Here is a 21,487-nt window from a genome sequence, read left to right as displayed (position 1 = left end):
AGTGATGAAGTTAAGGTTTCCATCCGAACCTATCCCGAAATGAAGTTCTCTAGTAGTATCGAAATTGTTGTTGGAGCAAACGTCGTCAAGAACATTGTGATATGACTCAATAGTTATCGGTGCGGTAGCATTTGGTGGATTCATTGTAAAGAACTACAAATATGGAGGAAAAGGAAATATTAACACTTGTCTTTTTAAATAATACTTGCAAATTAACAAGATATGAACATTTATATAGTGACCTCTACCCAACTATAATAAATGATTCCAAGATCCAAATTCATATTAACTTGGGCACGGTATGGCCGATGAAACCCTTATCAATATAACTCGGTGGATTAACGTTTTAATCGATTCTACTTTTAGAACTCTTGGTCGATAAAATTACTGTAATATTTATCTATAGCCCGGAACACATGCAACTACGGTCGCGAATACTTCCGTTGAGCTCAATCCAAATTTCGAATAAATGTGTCCATGATCCAAGTCCACGTCAACTTGGGCACGGTATGGCCGATGAAACCCTCATTAACATGAACTCGGTGGATTAACACTCATCACCCACTTCCCCTACATAACAAGGTTTGTACCCCGGTAGGGCCGAGTGCACTCCCTCGCGAAATAGGTTTTCATGGTTTCTACTATTTGGTAAGGCTATGTCTCAATTGTTTGTTTTAGCGAGAGGTCATGTCAATTTATTATCTATCACGTTTTAAGTGAACTAAAGCGGTGAACTACGATAATTCTAATTGACACGGTCGATAAACTCGATGAAATAAAGAATGCATGTTTTAGTTATGGCGATTTAGAAATGCATGTGACATAAAATAAAATGCAAGCATAAAGATAAATAAATCCTAGTATGGCCTTTCCTAAAATAGAAAAACTATTTAACTATTACATATTCGGAAACCAACTCCATTGGTCCCTTGAACTTCGGTTGTGGCACGCATCTCGAGGTAACACCGTCTTTATGTATCGCCATCTTGAAGAAATCCGTCTTTGGGAACTCCGAGATAAATAAAATTACATAATAAATTACATAATTTCCTATTATACATTTGTAACTAAAATAAAATAAATCTATTAAATTACAAAACGGTGATACGAGATCACAATAAAAATTACAACCGAATCGATATTCCCATACATTTTAAAATACCAATTAAAATCTAAGGCCATACTAAGTAAAATTACATAATTCAAAATTACATAAATTAAAATTATGACAATCATAAAGAAAATGCAGCATTATAATATGTATGAACATGCTCAATTTTATGCTAAATCGCCTTTAATTAGCCAATATCGTATATTACTTGGTTTTTACGGATTTGCGTGATTTCAATATTTTATAATCACTAGAATACATAAACTCATATTTATGCATAAGTTAATTACCCTAACCTCTTAGGACTCAAAATTTAGTCTTCACTAATAATTTGACCATAATTAACCCATATTTACAAAATTTGTTCATAAATGGACCAAAAATTACAAAAATAAGCTATTAAACTTCAAATAAATCACAAAATTTCAAATAAATTCAAAATTTGAAATTTAAACTCATGAACATTCTGGAAAAAATTCCATGACACTCATAATGTTCAAAATCTTAGGTTAAAAATTTCGAAAATTTACTGGAAAAACAATGTTGCGGTTTATCGATTTTTTAATAAAATAATCATAAAAAACATGGAAAATTATTTTCATTAACTTTTCAATTTTAGATCTGAAAAAGATAATAAAATGCAACATTAGACGTTTTTCCTAAGTCATAGATTATGTTTTATTAATTTTCCACTAATAATGTCACTATTTATGCTATTTTTCTTCAAAAAATCCATAAATCATGCAAAAAGACTTCTTTATAGCCAATTATTTTACACACATCTTGTAAAATTGCATGTGACAACATATTAATTTTCTATGACCAGATTCGAAATTTAACTCATATTAACATATTTTTCACCTAAATCCGAATTTAATAATGAAAAATTCATTTTTCGAGCATAACAAGTCCAAAAATTATGAAAATTTACAGGTTATCTCAAAATAATATTTAAATGCCATTATAGTGAAATATGAACAATAAAAATCCGTAAAATTAACCAAAATATCCTAAAACATTTTAGGACCAGAAATATTAACATGCATGGATTAATTTCGTGATATTTCATAATAACACAAATTTTACAAGTTTTATTTGTTATTCTTATAACTCGGAAAAACTTTTAACCGATTTGCATGCAAACAACCGTGGCTCTTGATACCGATTGAAGGAAATGTAGATTCACATACAAACTAACATACTCATATATGTTGAAATTAATTTGTCATAAAATTAAATACGGATTTTATGCATGCAAACAATATAATAAAATAGAGAAGAAATTATATCCTTACATTGAAATTTCGGTTCAAATGGGCACAAAAGAAATCTCCTTTTCTTTTGTTCTTGAGCTTTCCTTTTATGGAAGAACAAGATCCAAGTGTAGGATCTCTCCTTAGGAATAATACCCAAAGCTAACTCTTAATCTAATTAATATTATTTGAGCTAGTATAATATTAATCTAGTGAAAAATTGAACCAAAATTGTTTGGTTTTTGGGTTCTCAAAACCGGTTGAGAGAGAGGGATTTTGGAGGATTTTATCTTTCTAAAACTTAATCTTTTAGAAGTTAGATGAATGAATGAATTTTCACACTATTACATGTAGTGTATGTTAAAAAATAAAAGACAAAACCCATTGCCCTTTTTCTTTTGTGAACCGTGTAAGAGGAGAGGAGAGGGGAAGAAAAAGACCCAATGAATGCATTAGTTTGCCTTCACAAGGTAAATAGGGTTGCATGGCTACTAAAGCATATAATTATTATGTTTTCCACTAATAATACAAACACAATATTTTGCTTATTTCTCCTCCAATTTTCGGCACATTGGATAATATGGTATCCATTTTATTTTTGTCAATTTTGTCTTATGTCACATGTCATATGTCACACAAATTTGTTATGTATTTTTAACGTATTAAAAATCAACGTATTAGTAAAAATACGTCATATACAAATCGACTTAGTAATTCATAATTACTTGTACCAAAATATTTTACCGTTTATAAATCGCATTTATAATAATTCATTCAAATTTAATTGTTTCCTTAAACAATAATTTCATCCGAGTAATGATACAATTCAATTACTCAGACCGTATCTCATTTAATCACATTTCAATTTGATACGTAAATTTTACTTCCAAAATCGTCCGTCAATTTTTCAAGTAATTTAATTAACTCGTAACATTATAAGATTAATTAAATGATCAATTAAGAGTATTGCCCTATAGGTATGACCTAGGGGTCAATCATCACCACCGTCACACGACAAGAATGTCAAACTCTAGTCAGCCAATCATTACCGATATATGTTGACCAGTTGACAGTAACAAAATTACTTCCCAATTGTATTCTTTAAAATGAGATTTAATAATGATATTTAAATCACATGATCGCACTATTGTTGAGGACACATTTCCCAACACCTTTTGGATAACCTATAAAGTATGTCTTGACCCATCGCGGGCCGAGATTATCCTCGTGTCTCCACTTGACATAAGCCTCGCAGCCCCAAACCCGAATAAAGGACAAGTTAGGGACCGTTCCTTTCCACATTTCATATGGAGTCTTGTCGACAGCTTTAGTCGGACTTCGGTTAAGTATAAGAGCAGCTGACAAAAGAGCATAACCCCATAATGAATCAGGCACTACCGTGTGACTCATCATGGATCGAACCATATCAAGTAAGGTTCAATTTCTCCGTTCGGACACACCATTTAATTGAGGTGTTCCAGGTGGAGTTAACTGTAGAACGATTCCACAGTCTTTAAGGTGTTGATCAAACTCATTTGAAAGATATTCGCCACCCCGATCTGAACGGAGTGCTTTAAGCTTTCTTCCCAGTTGGTTCTGTACCCTGTTCTTGTATTCCTTGAATTTCTCAAAGGACTCACTTTTATGCTTCATTAAGTAGACATATCTATATCTACTCAAAGCGTCCGTGAAAGTGATAAAATATCTATAGACATCTCTAGCGGTAATTGACATAGGTCCATAAATATCAGTATGTATGAGTCCTAATAGGTCACTAGCACGCATTCCAACACCTTTGAAGGAAATTCGAGTCATTTTGCCAATAAGACATAATTCACACGTGCCGTATGTAGAAAAATCGAATGCGGGAATAGTCCCATTATCGACGAGTTTCTTCACGCGTTTCTCATTTATGTGTCCCATTCGACAATGCCATAGATAGGTTTGATCTTTGTCACCAACCTTTAATTATTTATTATTCATGTGTAATACTTCTGTGGTTTGATCTAAGATGTAAATTCCATTCATGGAAACTGCGTTGCCATAAATCATTTCATCGAAAGAGAAAAATACAGCTATTATCCGTTATTGAAAATGCAAAACCGTCTTTAGCAAGTACAGAAACAGAAATAATGTTCTTAGACAAACTGGGTACATAGTCACAGTTATTTAAAAATAACTCAAAACCACTAGGCAGTTGGATTACATATGTTCCCTTCGAGACAGCAGCATCTCGTGCTCCATTCCCGACTCGCAGGTCCACATCACCTTTTTCGAGAGGTATGATGTTCTTTAGGCCCTCCAAATGATTACACAGATGAGAACCACAACCAATATCTAGTACCCAAGTTCCGAAACTTGCATGGTTAATCTCAATCATATGAATATAAGATGACATACCAACAGGAACGACGCGGCCTCCTTTGATGTCCTCACGGTAGACGGGACAGTTCCTCCTCCAATGTCCAGTCTTGTGACAATGGTGGCACTCAATGTCACGGCTCTTGCTCTTTGCCTTGCCCTCCGAGCCACTAGTCTCACCAGGCGCACTCTTACCGTTTCCTGGCTTCTTAAACTTTGGCTTACCTACAGCTAGGTCGCCATGAGCCTTGCCCTTACCTTTACCCTTGTTGTAAATCGTGAGAACATCCTGCTTCATGCTCCCACTCAATTTCATATCCTTCTCGGTCCCGTACGAGAAGGAGTGTAGCTCATGAGGACTCTTTTTCAAGTCATTCATGTAGTAGTTCGCCCTGAAAAGGGCAAAACCATCGTGAAGAGAATGAAGCATTCGGTCAATGACAATGCTCTCACTGATTTTGCAATCAAGTGCCTCCAGCTTCTCGACATTCTCAATCATGTGAAGAATGTGTGGACTAACCGGTTGGCTCTTCTGGAGTTTCGCATCAAAGAAGCGACAGGTATGCTCATATGTAACGATTCTCGGTGCTTTAGAGAACTCGTTAGTGAGCGTGGTGAAAATCTTGTTCGCACCTTGGGCAATGAAGCGTCTCTGCAAATTGGTTTCCATTGCAAAGATGAGTAAGTTCTTTATCGCACCTGCTTCCATAACGAAGTCACTATAAGTGAGTGACTCGTTGACTCCTGCATTGGGGCATGGGTTTACCGGTATTGGCTCAGTTAAGTACTTGAGCTTACCGTCAGCAATGGCAACATTCCGTAGTGGCTGCCTCCCAGTCCGCAAAGTTGGACCCATCGTTTTTCAGACGTGTGAACTGATTCATCTGGTCCATGAATATTTTCAGCCAGGACTCGCGTCCAAGTGTGGCACTAGGCATTTGGATTGCGTTATTTCCAGACATTTTGTTGTAACAATATTATCAAAATAAACGTGTTCTACACTGCGAGAAGAAGAATAAAAATAATAAGCATGTGCATCATTTATATTTTTAAGTCTAATGAACTACTGTCATAACGCGAAGACTCAAAACATTTATACAATTGACCTCCCTCAAGAATTATATAAATGATCCCAAGACTCAATTCTCTGTAAATTGATAAGCTAACCTTTTAGCTAATTCTACCGTTAGAATTCTCGGTCGATAAATTTCTGTAAATTCTATCTTTAGTCCATCATAATCACGAGAAACTCTTCGGACTATGATGTTGAGGTAAACTAAGTCAACACAACTACTTACCCAACATAGAAGGGGTCATATTATGCCTACCGACGAAGAGGGATTCATAGTTGTTTGCCCTTATAAAGACTAATCTCAATTTCCGTTTTAGAGGAAGATCCCATCAACCTTTTTTTTTAATTCGTTTTAAGTGAACTAATATCTAGCATGCGAGAATGAATAAACTAAGGTGATGGCTTAATAAAAAGTGACATCTGTATGTCCATGAAAACTAACATACAACCTATATGAGTCAATTTTCATGCATTTTAGTAGTAAGTGGTTTGGTTTTAGGCGGAATATGATGCATAAACTATCATGTGAATAAAGAGCAATATGAATGAAAACGTAAAACAATAAAAGTCCTAGTGTGGCCTATCCTATCAAAATGAACATTAAATACAAGTTTGGAATCCATCCTTGGACCCGAGAAGCTTGTCTTGATGTTCCATCTTGATCCATGTAGCGGGAGTGAGCTCCAATCTCCATCTTTAGTCTTCTTTTGAAAAATACAATAAATAAAATTTACATAATAAACCTATTTATTACATTCTAATTTCAAAACCCAAAACTAAAGGAAAAATAAAAGAGATTCGAGATCTCATAATTACATAAAAAAAATCATGTTTCCTTCATTACGAAAACATAATTTGACTAAGGCCACACTAAGTATTACATGTTACAACCGATTGCAAAAATACGTAAATTAAACCATTCAATCGATTCATTCAACTAAAAAAAATGCATCAACTAAAAAAAATTAAACATACATGACACAATTCCTTAATTATGTTGATTAATTTTATCCAAACCACCTATTTAAATCAAATTAAGTGACAATTCCTCAATTAGTCACATTAATTTCAATCTTAATTCATATTAAACTTGTAATATGAATTCAATCCGTCAAAATTTTAAACTGCTTTAAAATAATTAGGTATATCTTTTAATTATGAACCGCTTCACAATAATTAGTTTGCCAAAACAAAACAAAAATTTCTTTAAAATTTATCTTGGTAAAAAAAAAACGAAACAACCAAAATAAATAAAAAAACTATCTCGGTTTTACAGCTTAAACCGAAAAAAACAAAAAAAAATTTTTTTTTATAATCTGTCCAGCACGTGAACAGTAACAGACACGAAAAAAAAAAAATTATTTTGCTCGGCTGAATAGACAAAACAACAAAAAACAGCCCGTTTTTATTTCTTTCTTCTTGCGGGTTTTCTGTAAAAACCATAACAAATTTTTTTTTTTTATATTCTGGCTTCTGTGAACAGTAACTGAAACAAAAAAAAAATTCACGGTTTTTTTTAAAATTAGAACCCTAATGCCCTTTTTAATTTTAACTTAATCTGCATTAAATCAAACATGACGATTCCATTTATATTTTAACTTAATCTGCATTAAATCAAACATCTACCAATTCTTCATATGATAATTTTAACTGATTAAAACAACATTATGAAAAATAAAAATGGAAATCTCGCATCAAAAAGGAACAAACACCGGCTGCAAAAATTTTTTTTTTATTCGGCATTAACAAAAAATTTCAGCCGTGCCCTATTTTTTTCGAAACCCTAAAAGTTTACATCAAATTTTATGAAAATCATCAAAATTAAAATTCGTGACCTTGGCTCTGATACCACTTGTGGGATTTATCTGTATGCATCTCTTTAATTATAAGGACTATAACGAATTATAATGATGAAACTAGTCATAAAATTTAAATTGCATAAACAAAATTATATAGGATTTAGAAATAACCTTCGGTCCTAGCAAATACGGCCTAAGAACAATATCAAAGTAGATATTCGCCTATCAGTTGCACCCAAGACGATATGAGATATGCCCTTTGATTATGCTAGAATCGATCCAAAAATTAACTAAATAATTTTAGGTTTTTGTGTTTTTTCTGATGAGAGGGAGGCAAGAATGGCTTAGGAAAAATTAGGTTAGAAAATCCTCTCCCCACTCCCCTATAAACCGTGTATAGAAACGGTTTAGGGTAGGATTTTATTTTTTTTATTTTTCTCGACCCATATCCGAAAATAAGATGATAATTTTCTTCTTATTTTCGGTTATTCCAAAAATGTATAAAATGTCTAAATTGTCATCTAGTGAGGATCGAACCCATGACCTCTTGGTTTGAGTACCCTCACTATTACCACTATGACACATTCATCTTGTTGATATTAAATATAACCGATTACATTTAATTACAAATTAACAGATTAATTCGTCCAAGCTAACATTACATACATTTAATTAAATATAACTTATTATATTCAATTTACGAATTGACAGTTAATTCGTCTCAACTAATATTATATAATCTTCATTAAATAATTGTCTCATAAACACATTGACTAACTGTTTAGTCATATAAGGCATCAATGTGATTATATTTCTATAACGACATCTCTCAAACACATCCTATAGGTGTGACCTTTAGGGACCAGTTGATCACCTCCATTTGTATGATAATAACGTCAAACTTTCTATCAAGCCAACCGTTATTAGGTAATCCTTAATCAACTTATTTAAATACGAAGTATACCCTTGTGAACCTGTAACAGATTTACAAATGTTATCACACTAATTTGTGGAGGACACAAGCTCCAACAATGGGGCAGCAGCAACCTCAGTTTATAATAACAGACCATTGCCCTGGAATGAAAAAGGCATGCCCAAACACTTTCAAGAATTCTGTGCACAAGTACTGCATGTGGCATATCATGCAGAAAGTGCCTGAGAAGGTGGGAAGGGCAATCTGCAATGACACGGATTTTATGACAGACATAAATGCTGTTGTTTGGGATGTCGACTTAGAACCCGGAGAATTTGAACAAAACTAGCAAACCGTTATTGAAGCACATGGTATGCAAAACAACCGCTGGTTGAAATACGTATTCTCAATCAGACAAAAGTGGATACCGGCTTACTTTCGCGATCTGCCTCTAGGTTGTTTGCTGAGGACAACCCAGAGATCTGAAAGTTCAAACAGCTATTTCAAACGGTTTGAAAGACACTTTGGAACCCTTGTCGAGTTTTGGATGAGGTACAATTCTGCAATAGAACAACAAAGGCATTCATAAAGGTGGATGGACACTGCAAACGAGCATAGTATGCTCGAGAAAGTAGGACCAATGAAGGTAGAGATGCATGCCTCACTTGTATACACACATCCTATCTTTACAGACTTTCAGAAGGAAGTCAAATATGCGATATGCAGCATGGGACTCGGGGGTTTGACAACAGTAGGGGTAGTGGAGTACCATGATGTTCGTGATGGACTGAAGTACAGAAACTTCCGAGTGGAATTTAACATCAAAACTAACGAGAGCAAATGTGCATGTAAGCTGTTTGAGAGGCTTGGAATTGTCTGTCGGCATATACTGTGGGTGGGGAATGGTAGGCAGGTATACAAGATACATGAGCCTTATGTCCTTTCTCGATGGACAAAGAAATCTTACAGACCAATTATCCAAGATGAAACTAGAAACGTCATAGAAGACATTGACGAAGCTGACATCAAGAAACCTGAGATGTCAAAGGTTTGGTTTGAGATTTATGCAACTGTCGGGCTGATGGACACTTATGCTCAGGGAGAACATCACAGGACCAATTGAAATGAAAACTAAAAGCCAGGAAATCGAGGATCTTCTTGGCATCACAGCTTCAAATGATATTGACCTTCGACCGCTAAACAAGGCCAAGAATAAGGGAAGTGGGAAAAGATTGAGGTCATCGAAAGAAAAGGCCAAGAGCAAGCCGGAAAAGAGGAAGGGAAGATGCGGTAACTGCAAGAAGTGGGTGAACCACAACAGTAGAACTTGTAATCTTCCTATTGCTGAAAGTCCCCCTTCTGATGACGATGATGAAGAAGAATCAGAAACTGAAGAGGTATGAATCTGAACGATTATTCTCTTATTATTCTAATGTTATCCTGTTATTCTGCTATTATTCTGGTGTTACTCTGTTATTCTGCTGCTGTTATATTATTCTACTGTTATTCAGCTATTAATGTGTTGTTATTTTGCTCTAATTGTTACGTTACCTCAGTGACAAATACTAAGTAAAAATTGCAGGAATATGAATCAGATGCATGAACTAAGAAAGACACAAGAGACGCAAAAGAAAAGAGCTATGAAGAAGACCTCGCCTAAACATCAAAGACTTTTACTATTTGTCATTGTTTGAATTACATTTTATCCTAAAATGTTACTAGATAATAAAGTGAGACTTACATTATATGAGAATTATTACTAGTTACTTTAATTGTTTTTGTTAATATTATCTGACTGTCTTCCACAAACCAACCATAAGTAAAACTGCATTTAACACTACAATAATAGTTGAATAACAGATTAGTATTATTTATTAAAGGCAGTTCCACTTTGCAATTTTCACAACAGTTACCTAAACTAATTGATACGGTCGTTTCTGTACCAAAAATAAATACCTAAATATAACTAACAGAAGCTAGCGATAAGTAGGGTCGATCTCCACAGGCAGGCTATTTTGCTAATTATCTGTTTAACTCAGTCTATCAGAATGTCACAGAAATGGGGGTTTGATTGTTTTGAACTAAACTAATTAAATTAAGGCAAGAGAAAATAATGAAGAAAAACAGGGGTAAATCAGATAAAGGAGAGAGATATGCTAGGAGTCGGTCTACCGTGGCAGCTACACTATCGGGTCAACTGAGTCGATTAAATTATTGATAAGAAGAGCGAGGTCGTCACCTTTCGGTCCTTAAACCTACGATTATACCCTTTCGGTCTCTAATCGCCCTAGGGTCTCCCTAACTTAGCTTTCGCCCTAATTAGGTATCACTTATTGTAATTAAGCAAGCCTTCCCTTCCAATCTTTCGATCCAGGTCGGGGAGTAACTAAGTAAATTGGTCTCCTGCATGCATTCATTCAACCTAACCACAATTATATTGCTTAATACAATTCTTGTCGCAAAACTAATCTAATCATGTCGAACCTAACATATTGCTACCACGGTTTCCCTAGTCCTAACATATTAAAGGAATTAGCTAGACATAACTAAATAAGCAAGAACAAGAAATAAAGAAGAAGTAATAAACATAAACATAAATTAAGGAGGAAAAGAAGTAATTACTGAAATAAAACCGGAAAGAAAGTAACAGTAGCAAAGTAACAGTGTATTGTGTGTGGGGGAGAGAAGAGAGAGTTAGAAATGACGCAATACCTTCCTATTTATAAGAAAATAGGAATTATTCAACCTAATGACGGAAATAAACTAAAAAGCCCAAACCCGTAGGAGAATCCACTCGATCGAGTGATTTAAAACCACTCGATCGAGTAAAATAAAGCTTAAACCACTCGATCGAGCAGAAAATCTACTCGATCGAGTAAATCAATAAATACAACTACTCGATCGAGTAGAAAAAGGACTCGATCGAACAAAATTCTACTCGATCGAGTACTTTACAACAACAGTTTCCTACTTTGCGCACTGAACTTCAAAGGGCTGCCATTTCTTTGTTACTTGGGCAAACAGGGTGATTCCAGTGGCGTTGGAAAGCTAAGAGGACAAGCTTTCATATCCAATTAAAATCTCTTGAATATCAGTTGTATAACTCGAGATATGGCTCTCCAAAGTAGGCACTAGCAATTTGAAGTTCTTTCTTTGCTCGCCTAGCTATCTTTCTTCTTTGCGCATCTCAAAATAGCTACATTCCCGCTCCAAATTCACTCTTGCTCCAAATGCATGCTAAACGGACAGTAAAAGGCTTGATTTCACTACTTTCTGGTCCGTTCCTGCAAATAAGACAAAATAACCCAAAGTAACATATTCGGGGCATTTCGTAGCATAAAGCTACGATAAAAGCGTAGAAATACGTGCATAAATAGGCTAAAAAGACTATATAAAATGCACGTATCAAATCTCCCCAAACCAAACCTTTACTCGTCCTCGAGTAAAATAAAATGCAACTAATGGAACAGAAAAGATAACTCAGAGCTAGCTACAAATGCCCACTTAAACCAATTTAATGCAGCAAACTAACACCTACAGCAAATAGTCAAATGCAAACGAGTTGTAAGATGTCTATAATAAAGCTGAACCGTCGACCTTGCAAGACCTTTAAAATCTGACTCTCATGGGTCACTCTTCTCTCATAAAGCAAAGGGTGAACATATATATGTAAGAGAGAAAGAAAAATAGTCGCTCACCTAGACTACGACCAACATAAACATGCATGCAGCTAATATGATAGACAATTCTAACTACCGTACACACATTCCAACCAAACAAGGTCCCGTCATCACGGTAGGGCTTACAAAAATATGGTAAAGTGAGGCAATGGGTAAGAAAAGGCAAAACATTTATGGGAATGTGGAGGTATAGGTGATCAAGCTAGTACTTAAACAGAACCATATGACAACATCCATTTCCAACTCAATTATGAATTAAGCACATATGGCCTTCATTTGGCATAAAACTCACCAAACCGAACTGAAAATACTCCTCAATAAATGTAAATAAAGCATAGGAGTGAAACCGTCTCATCAAACAAACTCTTTTTTTTTCTTTTCTTTCTAAATCACGGTTTCTTTTCTTCCTTTTTTTCGATTCTTTTTTTTTTTTTTCACGTTTTTTTTTTTCTTTTTCATCAACCTCCTTTTCTTCATAAATTACCAACTCCAAATCGAGGATACAAGCCAAACTCGGACGATAAACAATTTACCTAAAACATACACCGACTAGCTTGACAAGGCAAAGCTAAATTTGGGATGTAGTTAAGGGTCAATAGGCAAATTTGGCTAATGTGGAGTTAAATGGGTAAAAATGAAAGAAAGGGAAAATTGTAAGCACCTCCCTGCATGTGACACCAACCACTAACCCGAATGTATGAAGGCAAAAAGCAATTGAATTTCATATACGTGCAAATTAATGAACATGTTATGCAAGGAGTAACTACTCACAATCCTACATGAAACTGGTCATAAATGACACCAGTTTATAAGGCTCTAAATCTTAGAAATTATAAGTAGGTTGCCAAAATTTCAGGTCAAGTCTATTCGTTCAGCTAAATTCAACATAAACTCGTAGATATGCAATAAGACATAGCTAAAAGATAACAGTTTATTGCAAGGCTTAAGCAAAAAGACATTTATAGTGCAATTTCATCACTGAAATCCACCGTTCCGACTCAACCTATATGCTAAAATAAACGTGAAATTTTTGAATTTTTTGAAATTTTTCAATTTTTATGAGTATGAGATTTTTGATTTTTATGAAAATAAACAACAATGCATACTGAAATTAAACGTGATAACAGAAATGCAATAAAAACAAGATGCAGACACAGATATGGATGCATAACCTCCCCAAACCAAACCATACAATGTCCTCATTGTACCAAAACATGGAAAGGAAATGCAAACTAAAAGAGAAAGAGTGTAAATGCGGAAAACTCACAAGATACGCGAAAAAGGGACCTCCCCAAACCAGCCAGCAACGTGGGAGGTCACTAATAGCTTCGAAACATCGTCACAAGAAGTTAAGTCAAGCAATGGGCGTCCAAAACAGCTCGATCGAGAGGAATAGTGGTCGATCGAGTGGAATAGTGGTCGATCGAGTAAAAAAAATTTTTTTTTTTTTTTTTTTTTTTTTTTTTTTTTTTGCAGGTACTCGATCGAGTGATTTCAGCAGCAAAAGCTCTCGATCGAGTACAAAAAGTACTCGATCGAGTGATCCTTGGTATATTCCTGCAAAAGACGCAATAAAAACAGCCCGCAAAACTAACAAAGCAAGCATACTGATATAGTCCATGGTATGAAAACCATTTATTACAACTGAAATGAAATAAAATGAAAAATAAATCTCCGGTTGCCTCCCGGGTAGCGCTAGCTTGATCAGTCCCAGCTCGACCTTCTTTTCTTCGAGCCTCTCTAATCGCTTATAATCAAAATGTAATTTCAAAGCGCGCAACATTAAATCATACATCTGCGCATGTGCTATAAAAAAGCATAAGTAGCACCATAGTAGAATAAAAATATAGGAAATAAAAATGTTAAACTGTTTAAGTCTAACAAATTTCCTATGAGAGCTCCTAAATTTATCGACAAAATATAGGAGCGCGGGAGCAATAGACGATAAAATAAGGTCCCGTTTCAGATTAACAATATTGAAATGATAAGGACGGTGGAAAATCGTTAAATTATTCGACCTACTGGGAAGGGGCAAAGCATTAGAATGTGCAGCGTAAGTTAAACGAGGCAGTTTACTATTTAAACAAACAATAAATAAATTATCGTTTACTACCTCGGGTTGGTCGCTCTCATTGACGGAATCATTAACAAAAGAAGATATTACCTCTTCCGCGCTAGGAGCAATCACCGACTCAGCTGCCTCTTCGTCACCCTCCTCAGTGGATATCGTCCCGTAAATCGCAGCCTCTTGTGCATCCGACTCGGCTTTGAATAGGGGAGATTCACCGTATCCATTATCATCGTCAAAATCGTCATCCAAAACAAATCCACATGACGAATCAATGCTCTCGCTGGCCAGTTCAGTCGATCGAGTAGAATTGTTGCTCGATCGACCATTTCCTTCCTGATTTTCACTCGATCGAGTAGAAATATCACTCGATCGAGAACTTTATTCTGGAAATTCACTCGATCGACTAATATAAGTCACTCGATCGAGTGATTCTTCCTGTACAGCGCTGAAATCTTCGTGTATGCTATTGAAATATGATAGAAATTCGTCATCCGAGTCATAAAGATCATCCTTAGCATTGGGCAACACGGGTTCTTCATGGGAAAAATCGCTCTCAGTAAAGTATACCTCTTCCGTTTGCCAACTATCAGACTCAGCTGCTAACTGAGCTATTATAGACTCGAGCTCATCAATGTGCGCGAAAAACCGTTTATCATGCTCTTGCCACTTGGAGGCAAGTATCTCTAACAAAGGTTTCAGCTCCGCAATATCTTCTTCTTGTATATCAGGAGGATCTTGTTGCGGTGGCCATTGATAGGGTGGATGTGGCGTAGGAGAAGTGCAGTAATTACCACATCCCCAGGATTTCTTCCTTTCCCAACTAGCAGGTTTTTCAGATTGGGCTTCAAACTGAGCGATTAGTCGGGAGACAAATGTCATCTTGGCAAAAGGGATCGAAGGTACTCAAGCCTTCCCTTCGATAATCTCCCTCGGTAGCCTGTCTAATAAACCTGTAGGCCTATCAAAACAGCACTAAAGAAAAAGATAAGAACAGCCTCAAGGTACTTAGCCTTCCCTTGAGGCGAAAGACAAACAAAATAAAACAGATAAAAAAAACGTCGCCTCCTCGGCAACGGCGCCAAAATTTGATACGGTCGTTTCTGTACCAAAAATAAATACCTAAATATAACTAACAGAAGCTAGCGATAAGTAGGGTCGATCTCCACAGGGAGGCTATTTTGCTAATTATCTGTTTAACTTAGTCTGTCAGAATGTCACAGAAATGGGGGTTTGATTGTTTTGAACTAAACTAATTAGATTAAGGCAAGAGAAAATAATGAAGAAAAACAGGGGTAAATCAGATAAAGGAGAGAGATATGCTAGGAGTCGGTCTACTGTGGCAGCTACACTATCGGGTCAACTGAGTCGATGAAATTATTGATAAGAAGAGCGAGGTCGTCACCTTTCGGTCCTTAAACCTAGGATTATACCCTTTAGGTCTCTAATCGCCCTAGGGTCTCCCTACCTTAGCTTTCGCCCTAATTAGGTATCACCTATTGTAATTAAGCAAGCCTTCCCTTCCAATCTTTCGATCCAGGTCGGGGGGTAACTAAATAAATTGGTCTTCTGCATGCATTCATTCAACCTAACCACAATTATATTGCTTAATACAATTCTTGTCGCAAAACTAATCTAATCATGTCGAACCTAACATATTGCTACCACGGTTTCCCTAGTCCTAACATATTAAAGGAATTAGCTAGACATAACTAAATAAGCAAGAACAAGAAATAAAGAAGAAGTAATAAACATAAACATAAAGTAAGGAGGAAAAGAAGTAATTATTGAAATAAAACCGGAAAGAAAGTAACAGTAGCAAAGTAACAGTGTATTGTGTGTGGGGGAGAGAAGAGAGAGTTATAAATGACGTAATACCTTCCTATTTATAAGAAAATAGGAATTATTCAACCTAATGACGGTAATAAACTAAAAAGCCCAAGCCCGTAGGAGAATCCACTCGATCGAGTGATTTAAAACCACTCGATCGAGTAAACTAAAGCTTAAACCACTCGATCGAGTAGAAAATCTACTCGATCGAGTAAATCAATAAATACAACTACTCGATCGAGTAGAAAAAGGACTCGATCGAACAAAATTCTACTCGATCGAGTACTTTCCAGCAACAGTTTCCTGCTTTGCGCACTGAACTTCAAACGGCTGCCATTTCTTTGTTACTTGGGCAAACAGGGTGATTCCGGTGGCGTTGGAAAGCTAAGAGGACAAGCTTTCATATCCCATTAGAATCTCCTGAATATCAGTTCTAGAACTCGAGATATGGCTCTCCAATTTAGGCACTAGCAATTTGAAGTTCTTCCTTTGCTCGCCTAGCTATCTTTCTTCTTTGCACATCTCAAAATAGCTACATTCCCGCTCCAAATTCACTCTTCCTCCAAATGCATGCTAAATGGACGGTAAAAGTCTTGATTTCACTACTTTCTGGTCCGTTCCTGCAAATAAGACAAAATAATCCAAAGTAGCATATTCGGGGCATTTCGTAGCATAAATCTACGATAAAAGCGTAGAAATACGTGCATAAATAGGCTAAAAAGACTATATAAAATGCACGTATCACTAATCTAATTAAAAAAACTGTTTGTATCCCACAACCACCTATAAATACTTCTATTGGGGGGGAAAACCACAGACTGGAAAAGTTCATTCCAAAAAACCTCTTTATCTCCTTTGCAAAAGGTAATTTCTTATCTTTCTATTTTTTATTTTTCTTTGGTTACACTATACTGGATATTACAAAAAGGTAATTTCTTTCTTCTGCTTTGCTTTGCTTTTAATTTGGTTGAAATATTTTGAACATCTTTTTATAATGCAAAAAGTTTCATACTTCCAATGCTGCAGAATGAGTGACGTAACTGACGATAACCAAAGGTCTCCAACAAGGGAGGAAATTGATGAAGCGAAACAGAAAATAGAGTGGCTTTCGATAGAGTTCATCTATACACGAACAAATGTAGAGGCAGCCGAAAACCGTGAAGAGGCCTTAATAACAGAGCTCGAAAACGTTAGGGCACAATTGAAGGTTGCTGAACTTCACAATGAACGTATGCGTAGACAGTTGAAAGAAAAGAAAAATAGGAACTACACAGAAGCCGATATGGACAATCAATTCATCGCTGGTGTGAATCCTTTACAGAAGTCTTACGTTGAAGTCTATCCTTCAATCTCTGCCAATTGGACACTAGTTCTGAAAGTCATAGAACTTATGGACGGATACAAAAACCCTTTTAAGGATGAGTCGGTGGAAGTTGAGAGCACTGTCCAAGGACCTGCGCGCAGGCGTTAGAGAACAGAATAAAAATATAAAAATCAATCCATGATGATCCAGGGTTCCTGCATTAAAATATATGTTTAAAATATTTGTTGCTTCAAAAATAATATTTTTAATATCTTAGAACGTTGATGTTTATTGTGTAACTACTATGTTTAAGTACTATTTACTGAATAACATTGGAATAACAGAAGTCCTTACCAGAATAATGGTGCAATAACAGCAGAATAACTGCTCATTATGCAGAATAATACTGCAATAACAGCAGGGTAATGGTAGAATAACAGTGGAATAAAAGCAGTCTAGAACGACTGCATTTACACTTAACTAAATTTACACTTGAATAAAAATGAATAGTTTTAACAAAATCATGCTGGTCTAACAGTGGAATAATGCCGGATTAACAGTGGAATAATAGCAGAATAACTAGTTCTTATGCGGAATAAAACTGCAATAACAACAGAATAAACTACTTATTATGCGGAATAATAGTGCAATAAGAGCAGAATAACGGTGCAATAACAATAGAATCACAGTTGAGAAAAAACCGCCATTGACAGTTGAATCGAAATGGATATTGTTTATAGAAAGCAAAGGTAATAAGTAAAGCCTAATTAAACTAGAATAACTGTGGAATAACTGTAGACTAATAATGCAATAACATCAGAATAACTGCTAATTATGCGGAATAATACTGCAATAACAGCAAAATAATGGTAGAATAACAGTGGACTAAAAGCAGTCTAAAACACTGCATTTACACTTGACTAAATTTACACTTGAATAAAAATGAATAGTTTTAACAAAATAATGCTGGACTAACAGTGGAATAACAGTAGAATAAACTAGTCCTTTTGTGGAATAATACTGCAATAACAGCAAAATAAACTACTTATTATGCGGAATAATAGTGCAATAACAGCAGAATAACGGTGGAATAACAACAGAATCACAGTTGAGAAAAACTGCCATTTACAGTTGAATAGAAATGGATAGTTTTTGTAGAAACCAAAGGTAATAGGAAAGCTTAATTAAACTAGAATAACAGCCAAATAAGTGTAGACTAATTGTGCAATAAATGCAGAATAACTGCTCATTATGCTAAATAATACTGCAATAACAGTAGACTAATAGGGGAATTACAATAAAAATGGATAGTGTTTGAAAAAAGTAAAAGTAATATGAAAACTCAATTAAATTAGAATAATACTGGAATAACACTAGACTAATAGGGGAATAACAACACAATAAACTACTTATTATATAGAATAATAGTGCAATCAGTTTACACTACTAGTAAAGCACAAGACCAGCTTCACAAAAGTACAACTGAAAATTAACTTAAGAAAAACGATAATACTAATTCAGTACGTGATGCCAAAATACATATCGGATACTTAATCTGACTCTACTGGATACACAACAGTCAGTGGTAGAGCATTCACTACGGCGCCTGATTCTTCACTTGTAGCAGAAGATTTGGGTTTCAAGTCTTTCAACTTGTTCTTAGCTGACGCCAAACCTAAGGTCTTAGGCCTCTGATTCTGACAAGACTCCACCTTATCAAGGACTAACTGCCTATAGACATTGATATCAGCCAAAATCAGAGAAGCCAATATTTCTACGCAAAAGCTTCGACGAGCTACCTTGCTGTGAAGATTGGACTCAAATACGCTGCCACCATATTCAGTCATTGTATACAACAAGAAACAACTATACTCGGTATCCAGCGGTTCCTTCTTTTTCCATCAAAATGGAACATCCACGACTTCAAAGTTGCGGCAATCTTTAGACTTCATAACATTATTAGACTCCATAAACACATGCATATGGTTTGCCACAATCTCTGCCAGTCTTCTGTAGTCGGCTAAATTTTTGCCCTCATGAGTCGTGTTGTCCAGAAAATTAATAGTTTCATTGATAAAGTTGATGCAGAAACAAGAGTAGTGATCATTGTATAAAATGGACACAAACACACAAGGTTAGAGTTCAGTCGACATCTTCCTTTGCAGGACTGTAAAAATATATTCCAAAATTGCAACAACTTTTTACCCGAATTGTCAATAGGGCTTGAGGAATCAAAGTTTTCTAATATTGAATAAAGAGAATCCTCCTAAAAAAAGCATAAACAACAAAAAATAGTGCATAAGTGTTAAATTTAAATCACTACATATGAGTAAATAAGTAGGTAATAACGCAAAATAGCAAAGGAAAAACCAAATACCATATGACGAAGTCCGAAGAACATTGAGCATGGTTCTGAACGTTCCTCAAACTCCAACGAATTCAAAAGAGTCGACCAAACGTCGACTACTCTTGTTGACATCATAGCAGTTGCATCTACAATGGAAACACTATCCCGCCTGTCCAAAAACATGCCGACGTCCTCGTTGTACACCACTAACATCTCACTGCATTTACAAAAATAATATATGATAAAAACTGTGGAATTATAGTGGTATAACAGTAGAATAACAGTTCAATAACAGCAGAATAATAAGGAAATTAATAGTGGAATTACAGTGGACTAACAGCGGAATAATAGTGGTATAACAGTCGAATAACAGTTCAATAACAGCAGAATAATAACGAAATTAACAGTGGAATTACAGTGGACTAACAGCGGAATAATAATGGTATAACATTAGAATAACAGTTCAATAACAGCAGAATAACAAAGGGAATTAACAGTGGAATTACTGATACTAGTTTGGCACTAGTACTTTGACAAAATGACAGCATAATAACAGTAGATTAACAGAACAATAACAATGGAAAACAAAAAGACTAACTGAACAGGAACACCACAATCAAAGAAATGAAAATCGACACATACTCGTCTTCACGAAGAACAAAGTCCACCACTTGCTTCCGCACCTTTAGCATCTTAGAGAACTGCTTTTTGTTTTTTCGAAACAAATCCGACACCGCAACAAAACTACTGTCCTCTGGCCCGCAATCCATAGAGCAACCCAGCCCATCGTCTAACCTACCCCTTTTACGGCTACCCAAAGCCGACTTTGGACTCATGGTGCTATCGACAGCCATGCTTCCCACTTGACGGCTGGCACTAGGGGTGTTTGTAGAGAATTGAGTGCTATCGGTAACAGTAGAAGAAACAACCGGCTCGACAACAGGCTGCGTCGTCTTAACCTTTTTACCAACAGTTTTCACCCTGCCAGAACCAGGACGTTTCTTAACGCTTTGAGAAACCCTCGCTTCTGTATCCTCAATACGCCGTTTCTCTTCAAGCCCACTTAGGGTTTCCTTTCTCGTGCTGTTCACCTCTTCCAATGTTTTCAACACATCACCCCTGGACTCGTTCATATCAGATAACACCAACATGGCAGTGATCTTAGTGCGGTAAAGGGCTCTTGAATCACGATTACCCAAGTCACAATAAAAAAATAGTTCCACGGTAAAAGGGCATGTGCAACATCGTATATACACCGCAGTTCAAATTTTCAATCTCAGCGGTTTGCCAGGTAAAAGGGACGTTGACAATTTTATAATCTTTAACCTCCCCGCCTCGGGCAACTCCATTTTTTACCAGAAAATTAGACATTAAGCTCAGCTTCAAATAAGCAAGGAAAAGAAAACATAATTAGTAACAATACTTAAACATACTAGGCAAACACCAAGAGAAAATTAGGCACAATAAATGACTTACAACAGTTTGACAATACAGCAAACGTACACACGGTTGTTGATGATCAGCAAACAACGCCTCTTGAAATACATTATCAAGATATTCAACCCTCTTGGCATTGAAGTTGATGTACAAACAACTAAAGTTCTCATGCAAAAGTATTGGGATGAAAATCTAGGAAAATATTTGGCCAAAATAATTGTTACTAATTATGTGGTAAAAAAAGCTGAAAAAAAGCAGAATAACGGTAGAATAACAGTACAATAATAGTAGAATAAACACAAGTACAGAAACA

The 21,487-nt window shown here is 35.7% G+C and overlaps 1 protein-coding gene across 1 annotated transcript; it reads left to right on the top strand.

Moving 5' to 3' along the window:
* Positions 1-9,104: 9,104 nt before the first annotated feature.
* Positions 9,105-9,632, top strand: LOC141631023 (protein FAR1-RELATED SEQUENCE 5-like). Its single transcript, XM_074443749.1, has one exon. It carries the CDS (start codon positions 9,105-9,107, stop codon positions 9,630-9,632), a length of 528 nt encoding a protein of 175 aa, XP_074299850.1.
* The last annotated feature ends 11,855 nt before the right edge of the window (positions 9,633-21,487 follow it).

Source organism: Silene latifolia, chromosome Y (genome assembly GCF_048544455.1).
Source record: "Silene latifolia isolate original U9 population chromosome Y, ASM4854445v1, whole genome shotgun sequence".
In the NCBI taxonomy this organism is placed as follows: Eukaryota; Viridiplantae; Streptophyta; class Magnoliopsida; order Caryophyllales; family Caryophyllaceae; genus Silene; species Silene latifolia.
This window is presented reverse-complemented; position numbering and strand designations above follow the sequence as displayed.